Genomic DNA, 25,565 nt, shown 5'->3' on the forward strand with positions numbered 1-25,565 from the left:
TGACTGCAGGCTCCTCCATGAGTGAGAATGGTATCTTAATCTTCTCTGTCTTCTCCTTTCCTAGCTCAGCACAATGCATGGCTCATGTTCAGCAGGCACTGAGTGCTTAGGGAACGAATCTGAATTGTTCATTAGTCGCTGTGCCACCCACATCCCAACAAACAAACTGCAACTTCAAAAACTATCTTAGCTTCCTGAATAAAGTTACCACTGGTGACTTTTTTCCTTCTATCATTCACTCTTTTTCAATCTATGCCTTAAATTTGGACAGATGTCAGGTCCTCTTATCACTTTCTAGGTATTCCTTGGATAATTCCCTCTTCCACAGTGGTTTGATTTCATATATGCTACCAGATGTGTGTGTCTGAATCTCTTCTTTGGTCTTTAGACTTGTATGTCCAACTACCTGCGAAACCATCTCCATGCAAAGACATCCACCTCAAGAAGTCTGAAAGTGGACTTGTTTCAACTCAGCAAGTCCAAAGCTAAACTCTTTATGTCTCCACCAAACTTCCTACTCATTCTTTTTTATTCCGTGTCCTAGTAGGTATCACATCATCCGCCCGTGGTATAAACCTAAGAGTCATTCATACACTCTCTCTCTATCTCTAACTCTCTCTCTCCACCTCCCCATTCAATCAGTCACCAAATCTTGTCTATTTTTGACCCCCAAATAGTTCTGAAATAAATCTCCCCTATTCCATATTCATGACTGCTGTTCCTGTTAAGGCCCTCATCACTCCCAACCTTTAAAAGAGTTCCATTCCACCAGATCATACGCTCTGTGAGGTCAGACATGGTGTCAGTTTTGCTTACCATTGCATCCTGACTATCAATCACAGTGCCCAGCAGTTGGCTGGCACACAGGAAACATTTGTTGAATGAATGGACTGCTCCTCACTGCCTATAGAATACAATCTGAGGTCCTTACCCTGGTATACAAAGCCCTTCATAATCTCCCCAAGGGACCATTCCTCTCCTTGTTTCTTTTGCTCCTGCAACATCCCATTGCACATGATTTCTCACAGATACTCTGCTGCTTATTGCTCCAGGCCCATGCTCATTCTTCTGCTCTGCCTGCAGTGCCTTGCTCTGCCCTGCCTGACCCCAGCCCCTGGTTATCTCCTTCTTGCTATTTAAGGCACAGCCCAGATACCACCTTACCTAGAAAACCTTCCCTGATACACATCATCCCCTGGATGAGTGAGGCTCTGCTGCTCTGAGAGCTCAGACCATCTCATGCACACTTCTAGCCTTTCACTCTTTGCTTTGTGATGACCTGTTGTGCCTGTCTACAATTCTACACTATGAATGTTTTGAAATCCTGGACTACATCTTATTTACTCTTATATCCTCCATCCTAGGAAAATGTTGATATTATATTAGATACAAATATATTTTTGAATGAATAACTTAAGTAATACATACGGAATCTTTGTTAAATTGTCACCTGGCATTGTGTTCTCCCATATGAGAGACATCACAAAATATCTAAAAAAGAGTAGTACAATTTAAATATACCTCACATACTTGCATTTACAAACACACACCACTATAAAAATAGATTAATACTCAGTTGTAGCATAACAGTCAAAAGAAAGAAAATTTAAAGCTAGACAGAGTCCTGTTTGAAACTTGATTGGGCCACTTACATGGTCTTAAATAAGTCATAACCTCTTGAAACCTTAATGTCCTCTTCTGTAAATGGGGATAAAAAGTACTCCCTTGCAGACATAACATATGTAAATTGTCAAGCATGCAGCAAGCACTCAATAAATGGCAGCTTCTATAGTTCTTAATGTAACAACATAAGTTGACCTAAGCCAACCCTGGGATATCTACATACAGGTGTATTCAGTGTACAGACCTTCTGGAAAGAATGGTTAACCTGAGCTGGCTTCGTGCACAGCTTGGTATGCTTTGTGCTATCTCCCAGTTGCTGTGTGCTCAGGGAATGCAAACTGATCTTATTTTCACCTTGGAATAACACAATTTTTACAGGTGGTTTGCTCCTCCCCACCTCGTCAAGTTTAATTCAATACCTAATACTTACAAATCACTTTACAGTATACAAAGCATCTTGACACATCTTCCTAGTCAGCCATTCACCACATCAGTATGATGCCAGAATCATTTTTTTTGAACCAAAAATAGAGTTTTTTTTTTTCCTTCAAAACTTCTACACTACTGGTCCCATTCAAAAAAGTGGATAATTCAGAGTCTGATGATCTTTACTGTGAAGGGGTCAGTTAGCAGCTATGTAGAAATTGATGAAATAATCAGTGTTCAAAATTCGAAGTCAGTCTGCACCTATCAATAGGCGGCTTTCTCTTTGGGGAGGTACATTTACTCTCTCAAATCACCAGAGTCTCTTTAGTAAGTGATCTCTAGTGGCCTGAAAGAGCTGGCTTGTCTCCAAAAGTGAACAATTTATTATCTCCAGGTGAGGACCGTCTCCAGGTCCGCATGGGGAAGGCACCAGTGTGCATGGTACTCAGGCATACACATGCACATTCACACTGGCAGGCTTGCCCATGTCCGTATGTACATGCCCATGTGCACATCTGTGCTCTTCCATGAAGCACAGTGAATGGGATCACTGTATGTCAGCATCCCACACTGTCGGGGGGGGGGCGCATCTAATTAGCCCGGTTCCCCTTGACTTTTCCGCTCTGTCTAAACAGTGTTTTTCAGGATCCTTAAAGGTGCATGACTTCAGCAAATATCATTTCTTATAAACTCCTCAATCAATGATATCATCTGAGGAAAGGGATCAGAGAGAGATCCATATGCAGAGAAATGAGGAGAAGAGAAGGGACACAGGAGCTGCTGTGAGAAACAATACACATTTACCTGTGTGTACCTGAAGCCGGGGAATGGGGATGCTGAGAAGGCTTTTTATGTCTGAGTATTTAAAGTCTTGTCATGCTGAAACTCCTATTGAAATGCTTGGTGGCTCACATTTTTATCTGTTTGATAACCAAAACATACCATATAGTCATTCAACCCACTCAACTACCATGTATTGAGCACCTATAATTTGCTAGAGCCCTAGATACAGCCTGCTCCTCTCAAAACATACTCCCTTGGGGCTACATCTACTCAACTTCAAATTCAGGTAATTCTAGAAAAAAAGTTATGTGGATTTCTAAAAAAAAAAAAAAAAAAAAAAAAAAAAAAACCCTAGAAATCACTAAGCAAAATTCATTTAACCACAACAAGTTTAGGCAGTATGTTTTGTTTTGCCTTTTTTTTCTTTTTAACACAGAAAAACTGCTCTTACCTTTTGAGCATTTAGATGTTTTGAAATGCCATAAACATTCACAAATGAATATTTCACTGTGCACACATGCTGTGGATTCAGGGGCCACATTAAAGTGTTGTGAGGAATGATATGGATGTGAAATAGCATGCTTTAGAGAAACCTTTTCTAAGTCCACACTATGCCCTGCTGAAAAGTGGATAAAATGCAGAGAGGCAATTGCTGGTTCTGGGAAAAGAGTGGTAGGTGCCTGAGGCACTCCCTGATGGAGGCCCACACTCACCTTTGGCAGAGAGGCCAACTTTTTAAAAGGCTACCTCCCTCACACACTTTATCCACTTTCTCCACCAACTCTCCTTTTGCTCATTTCTTTCTCTGCCCCCTCCCTCACTCGCTTACCTTTGCCAAGTCTGTAAGCCCTGCCAGGGTTCTTGTTGAGCCCTTTTTTAATGCTGTGATAAAATGTGCTTATGACTCCACTTAATAGAGGCCTGAAGGGTAATTCTGGTGACTCAGGGCAGATGGTAAATTAGCGGTAAAACAATGGAAATCCAGCATCCCTCTTCAGAATCTGTGGCTTTCACCAACACACCACACTGCCTCTTCTCACAGTTCCAGCCCTGTCATATCTGCCATTGTGAACTTTTAATCTAGAAATGCATCCTTGTTATGTAATCATCTCTTACATCTTGCACTCACTACATTGGTGCCAGTCAGTATTTTTACACGCAGCATAAGTGTGTACACTTCAGCATCAAATGAGGCAGATTTCTAAGACCTTAACAGCTAAGCAACTCTGGTGAATTGCTTGCAAATAAACGTGTGTGTGTGTGTGTGTGTGTGTGTGTGTATAAAAATCATATGATAGTCGCTGTGGGTAGTTTGTATAGGTAGACATAGCATCTGTTAAATAGAGTTCCATATTTCCCAGTTCTCACATACCACAAATAAAACCTACAAAAATGATAATTTTTCAAACATTGAATCCTCTATCTCTGTGTAATGAGGCATGTAGAGAGGAGGAAAAGAATTTTTGTGCTTTCTTGCCTTTGGTGAAAATTCTCCAAGGAGTAATTTCATCTTTAAATGAAAAGTTTTCTACCAGGTGATTCTTCAAGCTTCAGAAATCACTAAAGCCTGGGTTCAGACATGAGTGTGCACATGGGTTCACACGCACACACCGCAACACACACCTATCACGTACGTAAGGCATAAGGCAAAAGAATGTTAAAAAATGAATCTAATGGTTTTTTAATTACATTGTAACAGAATTTAAAGCAGCCTGGCTGTAAGATATATTTTTAAAATCTGCTCTCCCTTAAAGATTTTGCCCACTGTCCTGTAATCAGCATGCTTCATTCTCCTCTCAATACTCAGGCGCTGGGCTGCTGTGGCAGGCAGTGAGGGTGGGGACCTTAGGAAGCCAGGACTGAATCCACAGAACACTTTCCCAATGCTGCTTAAAACCCTAGTTTTCAACAGCCTGGTGTCTTTTAGGTCTCCACTCTAACATTTTCAGGAATTTATTAACCTGCACAGTTGAATTAATTTACCCAATAAATTACAAGTGAATCAACTATGCTAAGCAAAGGTCTACAGATGTAAAACAACACTCAGAATATTCCAAAGGCTTTCCTGATGAAATCAAGACAGCACTGATACTTTTTGCCCAATTCTTTAACTTTGACAATCAATGCTAACATCATCCCATGGTAACCCTACTGTGGTCTAAGAAGATAATATAGATTTCTTCATGTGGTACATTCAGACAAATTACAAAGAAAAGGAATAATTACAACCAAAGGGCAATTGACCAGAAAGGACAATCAGTTTCACCAAAGTCTCAAAACTGGTAAGTAATCGAAATTATTCAAGTGCCCTGAATGTTCAAATTCTACTTAGCAGTTTCTTGTAGAGAAAAATCTTAAGAAGAGAGAAGATAAAGCCTCAATACGCTAAAATTCTTAGTAAAAGTATCTATGTTTTGATAACCTTTTCTTTTTCTATGCCATTGTATTTAACTGGCATGCTATTAATAAAAATAAATTCTTATATTTACTGACTTTAATGACCCTAGGTGCTTCTTGAAATCATGCCTATAAATTGTAGTTCATAGAGCTAAATGTTTGACTGAAAAAAACCCCTAATCCACTGATACCACTATATTTCCAAAAAAGTATACCTAAATACTTCAAACCATTTTATTCATTTATCTTTTGAGAGTTTTCTGCTGAACTTTGATCATTTTCTATTATTTCTACTTAGCAGTGGGAGAAGAATCAGTAAATTACATGCCAGTATACCTGATGTTATAAAATCCTCTTTATAAGATTGTTTGCTTCCCAGTGTTTTATTTTACATTCGTAACTTAGTATCAGTGCTCCTTGTTCTGCAAACAAATTAAGATAAAATAAACTTAAAAGTGTTTTATATAAAACAACTTCAAACCACAAACTTTCTAGGCAAGGCTCCTAGCAAAAAAATAAAAAAATGAAAAATCCAACAATGCAGAAAACATTGTATAATGAGTAAAAGTAGATAATAATATCCTGAAAGCAACAAGACCTCAGCATGAAGTATTTGTATTCAGAAATGTGGGGAAAAAGTACTTAGCACAGGGTCCTTACGTAACTATTATTTGAATTTTACCCTAGGAGTGAGTCTGCAGTGATTCACTATACTATCTCAGCAACATATCTGAGTTCAGTCTCCTTTTACACTATGCTGAAATCAGAATAAAAATGACCCCTCATAATAAGAATTAAGATATTTTTCTTAAACTCTACGATTATAAAATACTCTATAAAACAACATCCCCATCAACCAGCACCCAATCCTTCCTCCATAAACCCAATTCCTGTTACTGAAGGTTAGGCAGAATACAAGCAAGAAGATAAAATATAATGTAATGAAGTGCTTATTGGGGATTTACTACTCTAAATGTTTTAGATGCATTTTTATTTAGTTCTTACAGGAACTCAATAAAGTGGGTACTGTTACTATCCCCATTTTACAGGTTATTAAACTAAGGCCCGTCAAGGTGCAGTGACTTGCCCTCTCACAGCAAAGTCTAGATTCAAATATAAGTGCTCTGGCTCTAAATTGTATATAGTTCATTAGAACACCACCTTCCTGAAAGGATGTGTAACCAAAAATGACAAGCAGTACACTTAACTGTTTAGTCTCAAGTGTTTCTGAAGTTTTCTCTTTTCTACTTCTAAACTCTCGAGCCAGAGAACACACAATTGAGACATAAGAACAAAAAAAAAATTCAGCCAAGATATAGTCTTGTTTTATTCTACTACCTCATAGCATTATACCTTGAATAAAAGAATCATAGAAATTTATATTTACCACTGATTTCCATTAATAATTATTAATAGGGTATTTTTTAATTTCCCTATGGTTTCTTTAGAAGCACTTCTGATTTTTTATATTTTTTACATTTTGTGTTTTAAGTGTCTGTCATTACTCAAGAATGTCTGCATCTTTAAGCCCACTGACAATGTTAAATTTGGAGGTTGGGAAAAGATTATTCCCTTCCTTCATTATTTATCTTGGGTAAAATCATCAGTGAGGCCTTTCTCAAAGCATCTTGAGATTTAATTTGAGTTTCTGGTTCCTACAACGGTCAAGTTTTCTGTATTTCAAGATACTTAACTAACAGATCAGCCAAAGCAACTGTGAATTCCAGAATTAGGATGCAGAGTTGCACTGTGCACTTTTTAAGGAATTCCAGTTAATCAGAATGTCATTCTTCAGCCACACCCAAGGCTATTATTCTAGAGACTATTCATACTATTTAACAGTTACAGAGTATCTGGAATATTGAAAGTATACCATGAGCAAAGAAAAGCCCCATAATTGATTTGTCAATGTTTTGTTCTCCTATTTTTCTATTGGCATGTTCTTTACATGCCCTCAAAAAATATTAAACACTCAAACAATTCACTATTAGGATGGCAAGCAAACCTTTAGAATGTCGCAACAGTAGAGTGAAGAACAATGCACCTAATTGAAATGGCAGGGTAATTTGGAAAATAAAATTGAGTTGCTGCAAATTCCAAATTCCAGAATAAAAATGTTTATACTCACTTAAATGCAGATTGTTACTCCCTTTGAATAATTATTAGAATAAAAAAATTGAACACCAACAATACACTTCATATGCACAGAACAAGCATATTCTACATCTCTCTGTTATTTTGTGTAAAGTACGGGACATAATAACTCAGATGTTTTTCTTGCTTATTTTGTTATTAAACACAGCTCTTAACATCCCAAAATATAATGAAACAATAGGCCAAGCCACCAAATACACAAACAGTGCTACAAACTTTATGAACAACATTCTTCAGAAAATTTTGGAACACATTAAGGACAGGGAAAGCAGGCTGAAAGAAAGGAAGGGGGTTAAATAATTCTGCAACTGAATATCTTTCTTTTCTTGAACATATTAATTTATCATCAAGATCAATTCCAAATGTAAAATTCCTGTTTCTCTTTGTTAGAAGCCAGAGCCAAGAAAGCTATGACAATTAAAATGGAAATGGCAAACTACATTTGCATCTGGAGCTATGAAATATAAACATGTAATGACTCTATAAGAGATAATATTTACCTGTAGTCTGAGGGTAATCCTTATTATGTACTTAGGACTATACCACATTGGCAGAGATGCCACCCTTATCTCATGAAGATGAATTCCATATGCTCTGTAGAGTTATAGTATAATTCCCATAAATAATGTATATGATAGAATGTAAATAAATAATACATTTATATGTTCAAGAGTGAAGGGCAGGGTGGTTACTCCTGACACTACATCTCTTAGGAAGGAACAACTTTAAATAAAAGTAATGTTCAATGGTGATTTATCACAAATTTTTTACACTAAAATATTCTCAAGCGTGGATTATAAAACAACTCCAGATCTGGTGGGAACTTTCAAGTAAATGTTGCAACTAAACCCAAAATGCCTAATTAATTGTACTGCTAAGGTTTCTGTTCTGATTGTAGCATAATAGCAAATAGCATTTTACCTATTTGCTGCTATTTCAAGTTTTCTATATATATATTGGCTGGATTTTATGATCAATGAAATGTGTAGGTTTAAAATGTCATATATGAGTTTCTGTATGAAACACAGAGCTTTTTTTTCCTTCAGGAAGAAAAATTTTAATATTGCAGTAAATATATAGGAAGGCTATATATTGAAAAGTATCCAAAAAGAGCCCACCTGCACTAGCTAGTTTGCCAAGACTTTGTATGTAAAAATTGTTCCTCCACCTCTCTAAAGTATCTCCATTTTGAAGCTCTGTAGACAAACACTCCACTTCACATAAATAGCGTAAGTATGCCTTTAGAATTTCAGACATTATACATCATTTAGTTTGAAATTAAGTTTTCAAATTGCTAAGGAATGATCTCTGAATAACAGAAAACACTATAGGTCACAGTTAATTATAGCTTGTCTATCAAATTAAGTTAATATTCGAGAACACATCCAAATAGTTTTGGAGACATTAAAAGGAGGTTTATTGTCAAAGAAATTCTTATTCATTCAGCTTCTAATATTTTTAAAAGAAGAGAAATAAGCCTTTTACAAGTTGAGATGGGATAAGGAAACTCTGGGTGTACAGTCAAATTGCTCTCTTCATTGTCCTTTTGATGGCTATGTCAATTTCATTATAAACTTCATTTTCCAGAGTTTCATAATAGTCATAAACACACTTTACTTTAAAGAGTTTCTATGGGACGTAATATGAATGCAAATTCAGAATAAAATGCAAATTATGGAGCTCTGGGACCAAATATGGACAATCAGTTAGGAATACAGTTGCTGAAAATAAACATTTAGGCTTTTAGAGGAAGAATACAAAGGGGCTAATATTAATCTTTATACCAAGTGTTCACAGCTCTAGAGAAGACAAATAAGAATCATAGTTTTCAGTTTTTCACCTAATTGTAAAGCACAAGTTGGGAATATTTGATGACTTTGGCCTCTATTCATTCCTGTTTTGAAGTGAGTAACATTCTTCATTTTCTCACAAAAACAAACCCACATATGGATAATAACCCACAAGGCACTACAATAGGAAAATGAGACCTAGCAAACTAGCTCAAGTTCAAATCTCAGGCATAGAAGGTTTCCAAAGGGCAGAAAAAAAGTGATCAGAAAAAGAGAGAGATATAGTTCTATCTTGCTAAATAAAAACCAACAACCCAGAAATTTAAAATTAATCGATAATAAACATGCTACCATATTGTAAAATGTAAGGAAAATTCTATAGAAATGGAAATTCACAAGCAACAATTCATTCTAAGCTAGCTTATGTGGTCAGGTATTGATACTAGAACGTTGTCATATATTGATATTAGAGTAATTCTAATATCACTCAAAAATGTTATTTACTGATATCTTCTAAATGAGTTAAAATAATGTATATTTAAGTCCATTGTAAAATGTAAGACTTTGTATTTGGTTAAAATGTAAAAGCAGCAGCACAACTATAACAGTTGCTAACATTTGTTAAACTCATAAGGTTGTGGTCATTTTTAAAGTTTCACTTAGTAAGCTTATTGATAATAATAGGCATTTTATCTTTTTTGAATAATATGATTTCATTTAAGGATTTTTTGGTCTTGTTTTTGAGACAGGTTCTTGTTATATTGCCCAAGCTGGCAACTCCTCAGCTCAAGTGATCCTCCTGCCTCAGCCTCTGGATTAGCTGAGACTATAGGTGCATGCCAGGATTTTATTTGAGTTTTTTAAAGAACCGAAACATTACACACTCAAGGTTCTTTACTTTGTGAGTATAAATTCTATTAATTGTAAATGGAATTATGAAGTACAAGGGAAGAATCCATTGTAGAAATGTATTTTTGAGAATTACAAATAAGGTAAAACTTCTTTGCTCAACTTATTTGTCCTCCATTAGTGTATGCCATATAAATTGGTCCATATGTCATGGAAAAACCATAATATGGTTACTTTATATCTTAAAACAGATATAGCTATAATTTGTGTCAATTTAATTATAAACTTCAATTGTATTGATATACAGCTATACAGCTCCAGCTGTAATTTGTATTTGATTGTATATACTCATGACACCAATAAACAACAGGTGTATAATTCAATATGTGTACAAATAAGCATTTTTTTCCATCAGAGAATCAACCCTTGATAGTATGTTTTAGTCAGTTTTAGAAACTCTGAACCAAGAAGTCAAGAATATAAAATAATTTAAAAATATTTGCACTCTTGTATTTTCCTTTAACAAGAACATATTTTCTAGATTAAGAAATGCTATTTGGCAAAAGAGTGTTTAAAGAAAGTCTAGTAAAATGTTGCCAATTGCTTTAATTCTGTGCACTTGAATGCATTACATTGATTATAATTGGATTCTAGTGACAAATATTTAAGTGAATATATTCTCACTTATTTCACATAGTATCCTTTATACCATTTATTCAAATGTCCAATTTACAAGTGTAGGGATTCCAGCAATTGGCCAATGTAGGTATACTTCCTGGAGAGCCTGTTTAAGACTCCAAAAAGCTTCTCTAAATTCCTATATTCCTGAAATCATGGCATGTTAAATTAAAGATACAGTGAAGATGTTCTTTTATCTTTTACACTACATGGACACACTCATTTGCTTGAACTTTTCAAAACTGATTTTAGACACCCATGGTTTATTCGTATACGTTAAGGATAGCAAAATATTCAAAATTCTACAGGATGCCAAAAATCAAATTTTGTAATTATTATTAAAACTTAAATTGGGAGACTGTATTTTATATGTTTTAGCCCAGAACTTTTTATACAGGTATTACATTCTGATATTTCCTGCTTAGTAAGAAGAGCAAGCCCAACGGGATTTAGAGCGGTGTTGTTTTACTTGGGATTTGGAAAATCTTTAAATCTATAATAACATCTGCACAACTGTCAGATAAACTGTGTCACATGCATTCTATTTTTATTTCTTTATTTGTAAAAGAATACTTTCCCATAATTTTTATTTAATTCTTAAATATTAAATTTTTTTGCACTCAGGAGAAATGGCAAAAAATTTTGTTTTGATTATGTCATAAATTAAAGTAGTACTTTGATTCAAATATGACAGATATCATAATCCACAAAAGGCCATTGTAAAATGCTACAGTTGCAAACATTTAAGACTGTATAACAAAAATGACTGAGAACTGTATCAGTTTACTATCCTTCAACTATTTCCCTGACAGTGGAGTCAAATAATTTTGAATTATAGACCTTCTTACAGGAAGTCTTATTTCATGTTCATTTTTTGATCATTTCCCTGATAGTCCCTACAGCAATTTGGCTGTATGCCGACTTTCCTTTAAAAGTTTTTGTATACATACTTGGGTTGTGTTTGATGATTAAATGATCATTTATTAAAACTTCAGCATTTCACATTTGTTTGACATATTTATGTTTCATAAGAAAATATTGTTGTTGCAATGGAAAGCATAACATTACCAATACGAGAATACTTCATTTAAATTCATGTTGACAGTATTTTCATTTATGGCAAGTGTCTTAATATAATTTGTTATGCATTCTTCACAGTTTCTCCAACTCCACCTGTGAGGTACGCTAGGGAAGGTAAGCTAGTTTTAGGACAGTAGGCCTCATGGTAATACTTTAGTCTATCTACTTGGCCTTAATAAACATAAGTTTCTACTGTGGGAGCACAAATAATCTTTGTTTTTTAAGAGTATAGAATTTTACTGGATTTTTTTTTCTTGTCACCCAGCCACAGCTGTCTTTTAAATCTTTTGGGACTATGACAAACGTTTAAAAATTCAAACATGAGTGTTTGAAAACATAGTGATTTAAAATTTATATATTTTCAAAGTTGGACAATTCTAGCATGATATTTCAGTTACTTTTTTGAAAGCCCGGCCCACATTTTAATACATTTTTCTCCCTTCTCTTCTCTTCTTCCTCTATTATTTAAGATTCTCCATGTTTTCTAATACAAGTCTCTAAGTTAGGACCAATAGCTATATAAAACAACTACTCTATATATTTCAGAATGGTGAGCAATGGAGTCATTCTGGTGGGAGAAGAATTGCTATTTCAATGACCTACTGCCATGGAGCTAGTTAAATCACTGAACAATAGTTACTGTTATGAGGCTTTACTTTGTACAAAGTAGCATTAGTATCATTGCTTTCCATTATTCATGCAACTTGCACTGGGGACTTCCACTGAGAGAGAGATGGAAAGAGAAAGAGAGAGACAGAGAGAGAGGGAAGCTATGCAAGGGATTTTTTGTAGTATTAGCATTTAGACTTAGAGACATTTACCAATGTAAGTGATCTCAACCTATCTGCATGTATGCTGTACATTTTTCCCCTTGTTTTTTCTAGAATGTTTTAAAAGTGTCCCTATTAAGAATCAATACATCCCTACTCTGAAACTCACACATAAATACACACTAAAAGCCAATCAGAAGGTAACAATAAAAATATACCCAGTAAACAACTAACTTTTAATTCAAAGGGTGCTATGTAATAAAGGGCCTAGAATGAACACCCCAATTAGCCAGTGTAGTGACAAGCAGTCAACACCTTATTATTTAATCATTAAAGAGAATCTTGCCATAATTTCCATTTGACATATATTTTAAAAGGAATTAAGACTATATCACATGACCCACAACACAATCAAATGTAAAGTTAGGTGATGCTAAGACTTTATCACTTGCAAGTCCTGTGGACTGAGAGGTTTCAGGATTAAGGCATTAAGTGGGAACCTACGAAGAATTTATAATTTAAATAAGACGTATCCAAATGGAAGCATTTAAAAACAAACTACCGGACAAAGGGACCATTTTTCTGCTCCCACTGTTTGTGTCCACTTTTCTTATTGGATGACAAGGAATTGCGGACATTTCTAGTATTTGTAAATATTCGCTGGCCCTATCTATTTGCTTCTAAAGCAGCAGATCCAATCCATGCAGGACATTAGGTTGTTTCTTGCCCTCCCTGCCTCATCCCTGAGTGTGACACCTCCCTTAAAGAGAAAGCTTAAATCTCCCTTGCAAGAATTTCCCCCGCATCTTCGGAGGGGGGCGTTATCTGTCAAGTTCTACCTCAGTTTTAAGGATTTTAAGCCAAACTCTGCTTCAGAAACAACATTGTGAACTTTTGAAATAAAACAATCGCCATCAGGGTTCCCAGGCCCACTTGGGAACCAAAGCGCACTGGGCCCGGCCTGCCCCAGATCCCAGAGGCCTGGCGGCCCTGCGCTCTCCAGTCTGGGCTGCACAGCCCCGGCGGCTGTCCCCCGGGAGCTCGGCAGCACTTGGCATTTAACCTGCCTGGCGAGCGTGGCTCTCTGGTTCCATATCTGCAAGCCATATTACTTCTCCCCAGACGTCAGAGACAAATCTGGATTAACATGCAACAGGGCGTCCTGTGCAGCCCGACAGCCTTCGCCCAGGAGCTGCTAAATGCAGATTCAGACGAGGACCCCCCGGAGAGCTGCTGTTGAATAAAAACTGTAATCCAAAGGGACCATTTCTCTGCCTCCCGCTGCTTATGGGAAGAGCCAGGGCCACCGCTGAGGCCCGAGCACGGACCTAGCTAATCTCGGCTCGCTACCGGCAGGCGTGGCCACCCTAGGAGGCGGCCCTGGGGGCCTAGAGACTCTGCTCCGCTCTCCCCTCTCTCCCAACGCGTTCTTGGAGTGGAAAATGCTTAGATTCAAGGAGTGGCGCGCAAGAAAAGCGGTCTAGGAAGGAAGCCGACTGCTCCTTCCTGGAGTGCGGCCTGAAGTCTAGCAACTGGGTGGCCAGGCCTCGAGCCTCCTAACCCCTCTTGGCGCCCCCTAATCCACCCAAGGTCCCCTAGAACACGCGCGCCGCCTCTGGTCGAACCCGCATCGTTCTCTGAAGCCAAACAGGCTCAACCCTCGCCTCGACGCCTAGCACCATGGCCCCCTCTCCCTCTGCTCTGGGGTCGCAGCTGGGACCTCGCCCCACGCTGAGGCCGGGAAGCCCCTGGCGCCCCTCGCTTCCCCCAGCCTCGGGGAGCCCGGAACATCCAAGACGAGCCGAGAGCGCGGCGGTCAGGAGAGGGCGCCCAGGAGGCTTGCGCCCGCCAAGGTGGCTCTCTCCAGCAGGGACCTCCAGGCGGCCCCGAAGACTGGGAGTGGGGGAAGGAACCTGACTCTGGGGAAGAACGGGATTACAGCTTCTACTGGTGTCTTAATCCTATTTAAAAAATAAATAAATAAATAAATAAATAGGAAAAAGAGAAGAAAGGAAAGGAAAGGAACGGAAAGGACAGGACTGAACTAACGCTACAAGGTCAAGTGGATTTCCGCCGACTTAGCCCTCAGGGATACCGCCTAATATCAAAGTCGTCGATCCCAGGTCCCCGCGCGGGTGGCAGTCTTCGCGCCCTCCGAGGAAAAAAAGTAAAATAAAATAAATCGTGCCGCCAACGGGCCCTAGAGACAGAGGAGTTAATGAGCTAACAAGGCCCAGCGTTCTCATAGCACGAGAAGCGTCCAGTCCCGGAGCGCACCCTCAAACTGGAGCGCACCCGGAGCGGAGGCTCAAACTGGCTGGGCTGCATTCGCAGACAGGTGGAGAGGCCATCCTTCCTGCCCGGCCCCCAGGACGCCGCACTAGAGGTTCAGCGCCCTGGAGGGACAGGCCAGCAGCCTCCAGACAGGAGAACTGCCCCCCACCAGGCGTCCTGGTGCTTCATTCGTCGCGCCTCAGCTCCCCAGGGCAGTGGAGCCCACCGGCGTCCGTGGCACTGTACCGCATGCGCCCAGCGCTTTGCGCTCCCCTCTCCAAACTGGACCTTGGGTTTGCTGTCCTCCGACCAGCTGAAACCTGGGTGAGCCCCAGGGGGTCACACAAGCGAGCCCAGGCGCATAGGCCAACAGCGCCACGAGCTTAGCCAAAGCTTCGAAGCCCACTCTTAACCAGTGGGGACCAGAAGTCAGATTCTCATTTTAGAGGTAGAAGACAATAAAATGCGAAGTTTTATCCGATACAATTGCATACCAATCTTTGCATATCTTAAGGGAATTGGGTAACAAAAGTTTAGGGAAGGAGAAGGGGGGAGCTCCATGATATTATATTAATTTTTGTATTCTCTCCCCCCTCCAAAAAATTCCCATAACTTTGGTCTTTTATCTTTGACTTTAATAAAATAATGATTCCTTGAGAAAATGGGGTATAAATCTTCATTTTGGAGGCAATTAAAGTGTTGATTTCATTCATGCCCCTAAGCGATTCTTGTAATTTGCTCAAATAGCTTTATGTACCCAGCACTCCGGAGCTTTTAGAATCCCATTTTCTAGTTAGGCTTGTTGGATTGCAATTTTTATTCCACAGCAGCTACTCGAGGGTTCCTCAGCAGAATCTGCACTCAACAGCTCCCGGGCGAGGGCTGGCGGGCTGAACCAGACATGAGGCCCGGGCAGCCCGCGGGGGCCAAGGCTGGGAGCCGCCTGCAGTTTTCCCACCTCTGCGGGGCCGCACTGGGATTGCGCACGCTGCGTGTTCTGTGCACTCGTCTACACCGCTGAAAGTTTCCAACTCTCCAGATCACAGTGCGGACCCAGCGCATTGGCACTTTTAAATCTCTGCTCTGCCTGTTTCTCGCTCCCCATGGGCAAAAGAGGAATTCAGCCCGTGTCGCGGGGATTGCCCAGAGAAAATCAAGCTGAAAATGTATTTTAAGAGGATGATGTTGAGAGAAGAAAACCATAACATGACACTAAGAACCAGGCGTCAGGCGCTCGACAAGGACTGTACAAGACAGCCACTGGCCAACAGAGATCATGGCAGAGCTTGCAGAGTAGCTGGCCTTTGGCTTAACAAAGGCAGGCTGATCTCTTCCCCCAAGTCTGGACTCACGTGCCGAGTCAGAAAGAGAAACAACGCTGGGCCTTCACTTATATAGGGGGGAAGGGTGGGAGGGTGCAGGGCAGGCCAGCTACCCAAATCTCTAGACGCCTTGCAACAATTCGCAACAGAACTGTTCTGAGCCGTATTTCATCTCACTCACTCTACACGTTTTCACTTTCATTGCATTTTTGCAACTCCTTTGGACCAATCCAGAGATACAGTCACAGGAGAGAGAGAGGCACCCTGGGAGCAAACGGTGGTGTTGGGGTGACAGAGAGAGAGAAATCCCCACAGCAACTCCAAATAAAAGTCGTACCCACTTAGTAACGCATCGGAAGAAGGGCCTGGAGGGAGGACAGGAGAGGAGGGGGTGCAGCAAGCCAAGGCCCTCAGTTGAGAGCAAAGGCGATGCGAGGTCCCCCACCTTCCTTACCCAGGGAGCCGCCGGGGTGCCCCTGATGCTGACATGTCCACAAGCTGCCAACCCAGAGGGCCCAGAGCACATACCAGCTGGAGAATGAGTGGAAAGAAGGAGGAGAAAAGTCCATATTTATCTGTTTTTATAACCTCGGCCTGGTCTTATTTTTTCTATTAAGTACAATAAAATGGGCGAGCTTGCAGTGAACACCACACAAAGCAATGTTCAGTGAGGTCTAGAAGCGTTCGGCCGAGGAAAACTGACAAGACAGGCTAATGAACCGTACAGACAGGGAGAAAATAGCCAGCATTTGCTAGATTTCAAACCCTCACTGTCTCTCTTAGACCACCTATCTTGGATTTATTCCTAATAAAATAAGAAATAAGCAGACCCTACACTTTTCTTTTCTTGAAGATAGAAGGGGGAAAAATGCTCCGGAACAAAGCCCCTACAATCAGAGGCGGTCACTGGCAGTTAACACTCCCATTATTATACAGGGTAAATAAAATAAAGACAAAAATTAAAAGCGACAAGAAACAGGTCAAGTTTGCTAGCAAAGCTTTTACAAGCTCATCTCTTCAGGTCGAATCCCAGAGCCAGCCTTAATGAAGCAATAATAGCCACATTATTCAAAAATTTTCATTTCGATGGAAATGTATCTAAAAGGGACTTAATCATATGCAAATAAGAAAAGGAGGTGGTAGTGACCCAGCAAGCAATATGCATACAGATTTTTTTTTTTTTCCCAGGGATGTTGAAATTGAAAAGCGCATACCTGGTCGGTTAGATTTGCTGATCTTGTTATATCTTCACTGTCTGATTTTGATCCTCCTTCTCTATCGTCTATCACCAAATCGATAGGCATTTTCCCTTTCAAACAGCTAATATACCGGTGGCAGAAATTGTCACATAATTCGTGTACCTACATTATGACAGAAATAAAAAAATGGGAATATAATCAGGAGTGCATAAATGACATTGACAAGTGCAATCCACCCCCCTTGTGAGATCCAAACTTCCAAATAGGGGAAACACAGGGCAATTGTCCTCCAGAGACCCCCAGACGCATCCAGAATTAGGAATAACTTTCTTTTCTTGCAAAATAGAGATGTCCCAGAAAATTGACAGTGACAAGATGATTCACAGGCTACAACATATTCAACACCCGTGTTAAATTCATCTGCTCCTGGGGCTGTGGTCATTAGAGAGGTGACCTGCATAGGTGACATTTAAGGTAAACTATTTAACTTCATCCAGTGACTTTATCATAAATCCCTTTCCAATGTGTCTAAGAAAAAAATGTATATGTGTGTATATATGCACATATATATTCTCCAAAGAACCTGTACTGTGGTGGCATAGGATATATGCCTGACAACCCAAGTCCCTATTATATTTGTAATGAAGGTTTTTATCCCTAAGGGGCATATTTTAGAAAACTTTCTTTAAAAAAAAAAATGGAAGGAAATCAAGTTGCCAGTACTCCTGATATGGGAAAACATACAGCAACAAAACATATCAAATTGATTTTTTTTTTTTTTTTTTTTTTTTTACAAAAAGGAGAAGGAATGCCTCAAAATATTTAAGTGTAAGTGCAGAGGTTTCCTACAGGCCCCAGGCATCACTGACATGCAAAAATTCACAAGAAACCCCAGTGTGCTTGCAATTTAATGTTAGTTTGAATTACAATGCATTAAGTTTTTATTGCTGAGATTTATAGAACAGCTAGCAAAATCATGTTATCCCATACCCTTTCTTGAGTGTGAAGGTGGAGTGTGTGCAGGATTCACAGATTCAAGAAATTGACACAACTATCAACTCTGCTTTGTCTCTGCAAAACGTTTAATGTGCCTCCCCACCACCTCCTCCAGACTCCTTCCCGCTCCTCCTCCTTCTCCCCTTCTGCCTCTCCCCTGTGTCTGATCTGCCCCTGCTCTCAAGACTGTCTTTCAGAAACTCAGTACAACTGAATAAAACTTTTTCTCCCTCAGAGGTAGCAAAGAAGAGGAGGAGGAGGGTAAGATGAGACAACAGAAGTATTAACTTGTGAAACAACCTCAGAGCAGCATTCTAAACATCAGCTGGGATGCACAGAATTGCAACTATTTACACAAAGCCAGCAAGTTATTAAGAATGAACACAAGGCTAGGGCGTTTGTGATCCCGGTTTTAGTGGCTGAAATTGTAATTAAACTGCGAAGAGAAATGGACGCTAAGATTGGCCTTGACACTAATTACCAGAAAGAAAGACATTTATGCAAATGTATCAGAAGGCTGAACTTCAGCCATTCTGAACCCTCCCCCCCCTGTGTGTTTGGGGGTAAGGGGTAAGTAAAAGGAAAAGAGGCTAGAGAAATTACCTTCTCTAATTCCAACAGATGAAACCTTAATACTTGTATGGCTTGAATCATCTGCAAAGATACAAAAACAATAAGCACCCCATTGCTGGCTTGCAGAAAACTGGCTGTCACAGCTCTACCATCTCCAGCCCACCCCCTCCCACCAGTAAATAGAGTTATTTTGATTTATGGCAATAACACTAAAACTTAATAGCAGCAACTGGGTACCATCTAGAGGTTTATATTTCTTAAGGAGAAAAAACTAGCTAAAACAACAACAGAGCATCTAAGTAGGGATCATAAACACTCTCCTCCCCCGTGGCTCTCCCCTTTCTCAGTCCCACTGGCCCCACCCCACCCCAAAAGGGCCACAACACTGGACTACATGTGTCCTTGGAAGGAGTGGACAGAAAAATATTCCAAATGACCCTCAAACTGTGGCTTTTCCCATTGCAAAGTTTCTGCTGCCTTCCTTACACTTTTCAGACAAACTGGTTGTTTGGGGGCTCTTGTCCGGTGGCTGCCCTCGTGATGGGACTTAGAGGGCTGGGAAGTCCGCAAAGTTTAAGCACACACGCTGACAGGCCGGGAGATAAATCCCCGCGCTGATCAGAGCTGCGCAGCCCGGCTGTCATAAAAAAAAAAAAAGCTCGCGTTTCCCCGCGCCGGCTCGCCCGGCCCCTCTCGAGATGAATTTATTTCCCCGGGATCTTGTCCCGGACCAGTTGTCCGTGGACAGAAACGTTTGCAGTCAACCTGCAGGCACGGGAAGACCGGTCTAGAAATCTCAGGGCTCTCAAAGCAAAGCTGAGGGCGTTGGAGGTGGGAGGTGGGGGCTCGGGTGGGGAGGGGAATAGGGGTCCGCTCTTACCAAGTTATCCAGTTCTGGATTAGAAGAAAATAGAGGTTTTTCTGCGCGAATCTAAATACAAGGGAGAAGGAGAGGGGAGAGGGAGGGGAGAGAAAAAAGAAAGAAAAATTTGAAATCTGGTCGCCTTCCTAGTTTCTTGCCTCATTACCCTGTCGGGGGCAGGATGTAACCCTCCGGGAGGGACCCGGTGACACCGAGTTCGTCCCGCGCAGAAACATTTCAGTGTGAATCAAATAAGCTGAAAACAAGCCCAGAGCTCAATCTTACTTCTACTAGCAACTACGGTTCTCGGGGAGGCTGCTGAGCCCGCCGAGTCCACAGCAGCTACAACCGTGGTGTTCTTGATTTTATTCTGCAGAGTGAGCTCTCCACGTTTGCTTTCTGGAGGGTGAGTGGGGATGCAGATGGGTGATTTTAAGTTATCTGCAAACAGACACTCAGACAGAAAGAAAATCTGAGGTTGGAGGTAACATGCATGGCTTAAGGCCGACTACGTGCTGGCTACTTTTGAAAGTGTACCGTGTGTGTGTGTGTGTGTGTGTGTGTGTGTGTGTGTGTGTGTTCCCGCGCGCGCGCGCGCGCGCGCGTGTGTGTGTGTGTGTTGGGGAAGGGGGGGCTCTCTTTTTGTTTCTTTTACTTTTTAACATCTATTTTGCTGACCTGTTTGGCGAACACAGCTATATCTTCATTGAATGACTCTGACGAGCAGACGTCCCCGCCCGCCACCCCCGGCTCGCGGGGGGTACAAGTAGCTAATTCACATTTCTCAAAAATCAGTGCTAAGAGAGGGAAGAGGGGGTGTCTGCAAGAAAATACAACAGTCACAAACAACATAATGGTTAGTCCCCAGTCAATGGAAAAAGGTGCCCAAGAAAAACAGCTGGAGGAGCAAGAGGAACAGACCCCCTCTCCGATTGTGTCATCTACTTTTTTTCCTTTTCCTCCCCCTCCCCCGGACCCAGGTGACCGCTCACCTCCCCTTCCTCCTGGAGCCCTGAAGTCGGAGGCCCTGAGCCATGGACGGTATCTGAGGATCGGTTTAGCGTATCTGGCCGGAGAAATTGGCAACATTTGCTACGAATAAAACCCAAGCGTTTCCAGCAGCCATTTTGAATTAAGTTTCCCACCCGACAAGCCGTCGTCCCCTCCACTGCACATCCAGGATCCGGTGGAGGAGAAAGGCGCCGGGCGGAGGGTTGGGGAGGGCCGGTTCCTGCGGGTTCCTCTTAGGCGGCCGCGCGAAGCCCAGGCTCGGGGGATCTCGGTGGCAGGCGCTCAGCTAACTTGGGGAAAGGACGTCCATGGCCGTGGGGCCGACTGTCAACGGGCTGCACCTAGGGATCCCAACCCCAAGGCCCTCGGAGAGCCGGGAGGCTCCTCCTCAGCTCCTCGCACACTCCCCTCCCTTCGCAGATGGCCCCCACCGCCCCCCGAAGAAAGTTCCTTCAAATGTTCCTGCGGTAGAGCCTTTCATTTTGTCTCTGAGAAGTGGCAAAGCAGCTAGTATTGCGAGGGGCCTAGATGTCGCTTGTCTCAGCCCATAAAAAAGAAAAAAGAAAAAAAAAAAGAAGAAGAAGAAAGAAAGAAAAGCTTCTTCTAATGCCCAAGGAGGTATCTCAAGTCTTTTATTAGCTCTCACAGCTCAGCTGGGAATTTAACAGTTTGGGGTCCTTTACAAAGCTTCCCCAAATGTTCTGTCCCAGAGCCTAAACCACTTGTAGTTAACTCTGCGGACAGAACGGTGGGATTTAAACAAGCCCATCGCACAAGGGATCAGAAAATAAAGAAAAAGATTATATATATATATATTTTTTCCAGCGAGGGAGGGTCAGTGTGTCCTGATTTTTAAAAAATAAATAAATAGAAATAAAAGTTTCTGCAAAGTAAAAAGAGGTTCCCGAATTCATCGGCACACAGTAGGCACAAGTGAGTTTCAAAGGATTCTACTAGCCCAGGGTCTAATCGAATGGCGGAGGAGAAAGCAGTGTAAACCGCAGCCAGAAAACAACCTCCGAGGAAGAGCACCCCGAATTTACTTATTTCTAAATCCTGCAGGTTTCACCTTTGAGCACAAAGTGCTAAAACATCTAGAAGTTTCTTAATGTGTGTAACAATTAAGAGCAAGCTCCTCTCCTTGACTTCAGTGGTCAAACTCCCTAAATGCAAAACATGTTTCCCCTTGCTTGACCTGCAACTGTCTTCCTTGGTTTTATTGTGCAGTGGCAGAGCCAGCATAAGGTTGCTGAGTAAACTTAGCAAGTCAGAACAATCAGTAGCTTAAAAGAGATTTTCCCTTAAACTAAAAGTTTCGTTCCAACACAAAGGCGCCTACATTTAGAAACCCCTAACGCTCTCGGGCGAAATCGAGCGAGGGAGGACTCCAGCCCGCTGAAGGAGTCTGAGAGGGGACAAGGGCCCTTTAGCCAGCTTCTTCCGATCTGGGACCCCCTTGCGGGCACTGCCATGGTGGAGCAGGGCACTGGATGTGCACAGAGTGTGTGTGGAGATGTAGGGCTTCAGGGATGGCAGGCCACCTCCCCAAATTATCCATAAAATGTGAATGAAAAGTCACCAAAGATGTACCTCCAATCCAGAGAACCCTGACTTTCCTCTTACCAAGGGCACAGAGAAAGAAGGAAGCATTGAGTCTCAACTACTTAACCTGCTGCCCATTGTACCTACCCATAAATGGCATCTTTATCTCTCTTTAAAGCGTCATTGACAGAGGAGCCCATGCTGGGGGCCATGGCGTTGGTATGAGCTGTGTGCGGGTACTGATGCGAGTGCAGAGGAGGCCCGTGGTTCAGGTGGTGGACCGGCTGCATGGACCTGGCTGCATGCGGGTCCCCATACATCGTGGAGGGGATGCCTACTCCATCCATGCCCCCGTAATGGGGTAGATCGTCGTACTGCATGACAAACAGGAGAGAAAGAAGGTTCAGGAGGCCAGGCGGGCAAATGGGAGAACGGCAAGGCACCGAGCTTATATAAGGTCAGTCCAGCTGGGTCCTTCCACCCGGAATTCGGTGGCCTTGCATCTATAAAGCTGAGTTTTCTTATTTTAAAATTAAAGCTTTAAGTAAAAAATACAGATTTCTCAGCGAGACTCGTCTGGGATGAATGATCTTGCCCTAACTTGTGTCCCTATCAACTAGTTCAGAAATTCAGGCTCCTTTGGCAAGAAGGAAAGAAGAAAGAAAGAGAGAAAGAGAAGCATTCTCCCGAGGGTGGAAGGTGAAACGGGCATGTCTCTGGAGGAAGAAACTCAAAATCACAATAATAAAACGTGCCAGGACACTGCAGCAAACCCGCCTAGTTTCACAGCCCCTTCACATCAGGGGGAATTAAAAAAAAAAAAAAAAAAAAAGTTACGATGGGAACAGCTACGCAAAGCACGTGAATTTAGACAGGCTTCTCATTTTATTTCCCTGCCAGCGTGAGGTTAGGCAGTCCTACAAGACACTGCATTTCTTTTGCTTTCCAAGACAAACTCTGCTAAATTATACAAAACTAACTGACCCCTTATAAGTGAAACTCAAAGAAGGGTAGCTTTTCCTGAACATCAGAGCTGAATTTAGAATTGGGCAATTCCCCACCCCCAAAGTTAAAGAAAATCTATAGTTGAAGCAGCTAATATTCTATTTTCTTATTTACTCTTATGAACTTTCTTTCCAGACTAGAAGTCAAGGAGGCAAATATTACTCACCAGGTTTAAAGCAAATTCAAAAGCAAATGCACAACCTCCCACCTTCCTCTTCCAGAAAAAAAAAAAAAACTACTTTCATATTGATTGTCATTATTTTTTGTGTGTGAAATTTAGCTATTTAGGTTTTTCTAATTGGTTCATTCCAGGCAAGTTATTTTCCCAAGATTTGGAGGCGCTGAGAGTGAAATGATTTTCAAAGAAAGGAGGAATTGCCACTTTCATCTCCTTAAAGCCAGAGGTGTGAAAAGAGTTTGGAAGAACGCTGACATTTGCTTGAACCAAAGGAGTAAAGAAAAATGTGTCAGCCTAGTAACTTTCTTTTGCAAACAGGGCTTTGAGGGCCAGGACACAAATTATGCAAGGAAGGCTTTTTGTAGACCCCCTTTCTTTTAAGAAACTACCTCAGTTGGGTTGTCATTGTCTCACTTTACTCTCACTGCATTTCCATTGAAAAAGGAATATGGGGAAATTAGTATTGCATTTTTAAAGTGAGTAACTGTGTGCTTAGTATTCAATTAGTAGAGGGCTTATCTAAGAGAAACTTGCAAAATATTGCCTTGTATACAAGTCTATACAAATTGAAATTACTATAAAAAGATGAATGTTTTCTGACCAAAAAATTGGCTATACTATGACAAAGTTATTTCCTTTAAAAAGCTGAATACTTCTAGTGATATTAAAGATGAGCATAATCAATAACATATCAGAAGTTTCCAGCTGCATATTTTACTTTAAACATAACTTTAAACTTCTGATCTCTGAATGTTCAAATTACAGGTTTAGGTATCTAGCTTTTTTTAAAAAAAAAACCAGATGATTGTTTGAGCTTGCATTTTTATTTATATAGCTGCTGGTTAGGAATCTATAGATAAATAGATTCCTTTAATTAACAACTCCAAGTAACATACATAAGTCTACAAATGCATTGAATAAATCCCCTCGCTTTAGGCCACGGCTTTAGGAGCCTCATTTTTTAAAAGAGAGAGAGAAAAAAAGGAAACTTTTTAGCAGTGTCTTTCGGCCACGTTTCAATTTAATCTCACATTTGAGTTCCACAATTGTTTTTTAATACGTACCCTTTGCGCCATCGGCCTCTCTGGCTCCCTTCCTACTTCAACTTCTAATATATCCTCTTTAAGGCCAGTGTGAAAAGAAACAAATATTCAAACTCCCCCGGAAAAAAAAAAAAAAAAAAAAAAAAAAAAAAAGCACGACGAAAAATCCCTTAACGTCTCCAGCAACGTGAGCTACTGGTCCCAGATCTTCGGTCTACGGGACCTGAAGCAAAGCGCCCGAGTCACTGAGCATAAAAGCGCTCCGTTTCCAAGACAGCAGCGGGGGCAAAAAAAAAAGCAGATCTTCTCTCCCCCAAAAATCAGTTTAAAAAAAAAAAAGAAAGAAAGAAAGAAAAGGAAAAAAAAGAGCGCCCCTCAGACCCAACTACCAAATCTCATGGCTTTCTGCCACTCCAGCTGTCAATCACAGGCGAGGTTGTCAACGTGGTGAATGAATGATCATCCGCTCTGTCTTCTTCTGGTCAGAACACCTCAAATGTTAATATTCAAATGCACAAAGCCCTAGCGCTCGCTTCCCTTGAATCAGTCCTAATTCTTAATCAGTTTCTCTCTTCTCTCTCTCTTTCTTTCTCTCCCTCTCTCTCTCCCTCTTTGCAAGTGCTGCACTGGAGGGAGATTAGAGAAGGAGGGTTAAAAAAAATGTCTGTCTGAGTTTGTCTTAAAGGAGCCACGATCGATGCTGCCCGCTTGCAGTCCCCGTGCGTGTGTAAAGTGTGTGTTGCACAGGCGGAGAGGTGGATTCCGACCAGAATGCTAGAACCCGGAAGTAGTGGTGGCCATAACAGGTCGCGTCTTACACAATGCATTGGGCTGCAGCAAGTAGGCTCCTCTGCAGGGGTGGGTGCGCGAAGCGAGCTCTGGCCGCACTGGAGAGGCAGAGAGGCGCTCCATTAAATCGCACGCCCAGGCACAAACACCACACACCCAGGGCACACGCACACAAACGCAGGCAGTAGCCCGCTGCCGCCGGCTTTATTTTCAGTATTCTT

The 25,565-nt window shown here is 41.2% G+C and overlaps 1 protein-coding gene across 5 annotated transcripts in view; it reads right to left on the reverse strand.

Moving 5' to 3' along the window:
* MEIS1 (Meis homeobox 1) overlaps nt 1-25,359 on the reverse strand; it is a 137,736-nt gene extending 112,377 nt beyond the window's left edge. The window contains exons 1-6 of one of the 5 annotated variants that reach the window (XM_002811954.6): nt 24,577-25,359; nt 22,477-22,703; nt 20,455-20,596; nt 19,795-19,845; nt 18,945-18,995; nt 17,361-17,507 (exon numbers count right to left, since the gene is read on the reverse strand). In XM_002811954.6, coding sequence (XP_002812000.2) covers nt 17,361-17,507; nt 18,945-18,995; nt 19,795-19,845; nt 20,455-20,596; nt 22,477-22,703; nt 24,577-24,588 — 630 coding nt within the window. In that variant the 5' untranslated portion in view covers nt 24,589-25,359. Of the gene's footprint in view, nt 1-17,360; nt 17,508-18,944; nt 18,996-19,794; nt 19,846-20,454; nt 20,597-20,768; nt 21,131-22,476; nt 22,704-23,500; nt 24,075-24,576 lie in introns of those variants that run through there. The other 4 variants (XM_054548129.2, XM_054548130.2, XM_009237241.4 and 1 more) reach the window with 4 other exon arrangements.
* Nucleotides 25,360-25,565: the final 206 nt, after the last annotated feature.

This window comes from Pongo abelii, chromosome 12, assembly GCF_028885655.2.
Source record: "Pongo abelii isolate AG06213 chromosome 12, NHGRI_mPonAbe1-v2.0_pri, whole genome shotgun sequence".
In the NCBI taxonomy this organism is placed as follows: Eukaryota; Metazoa; Chordata; class Mammalia; order Primates; family Hominidae; genus Pongo; species Pongo abelii.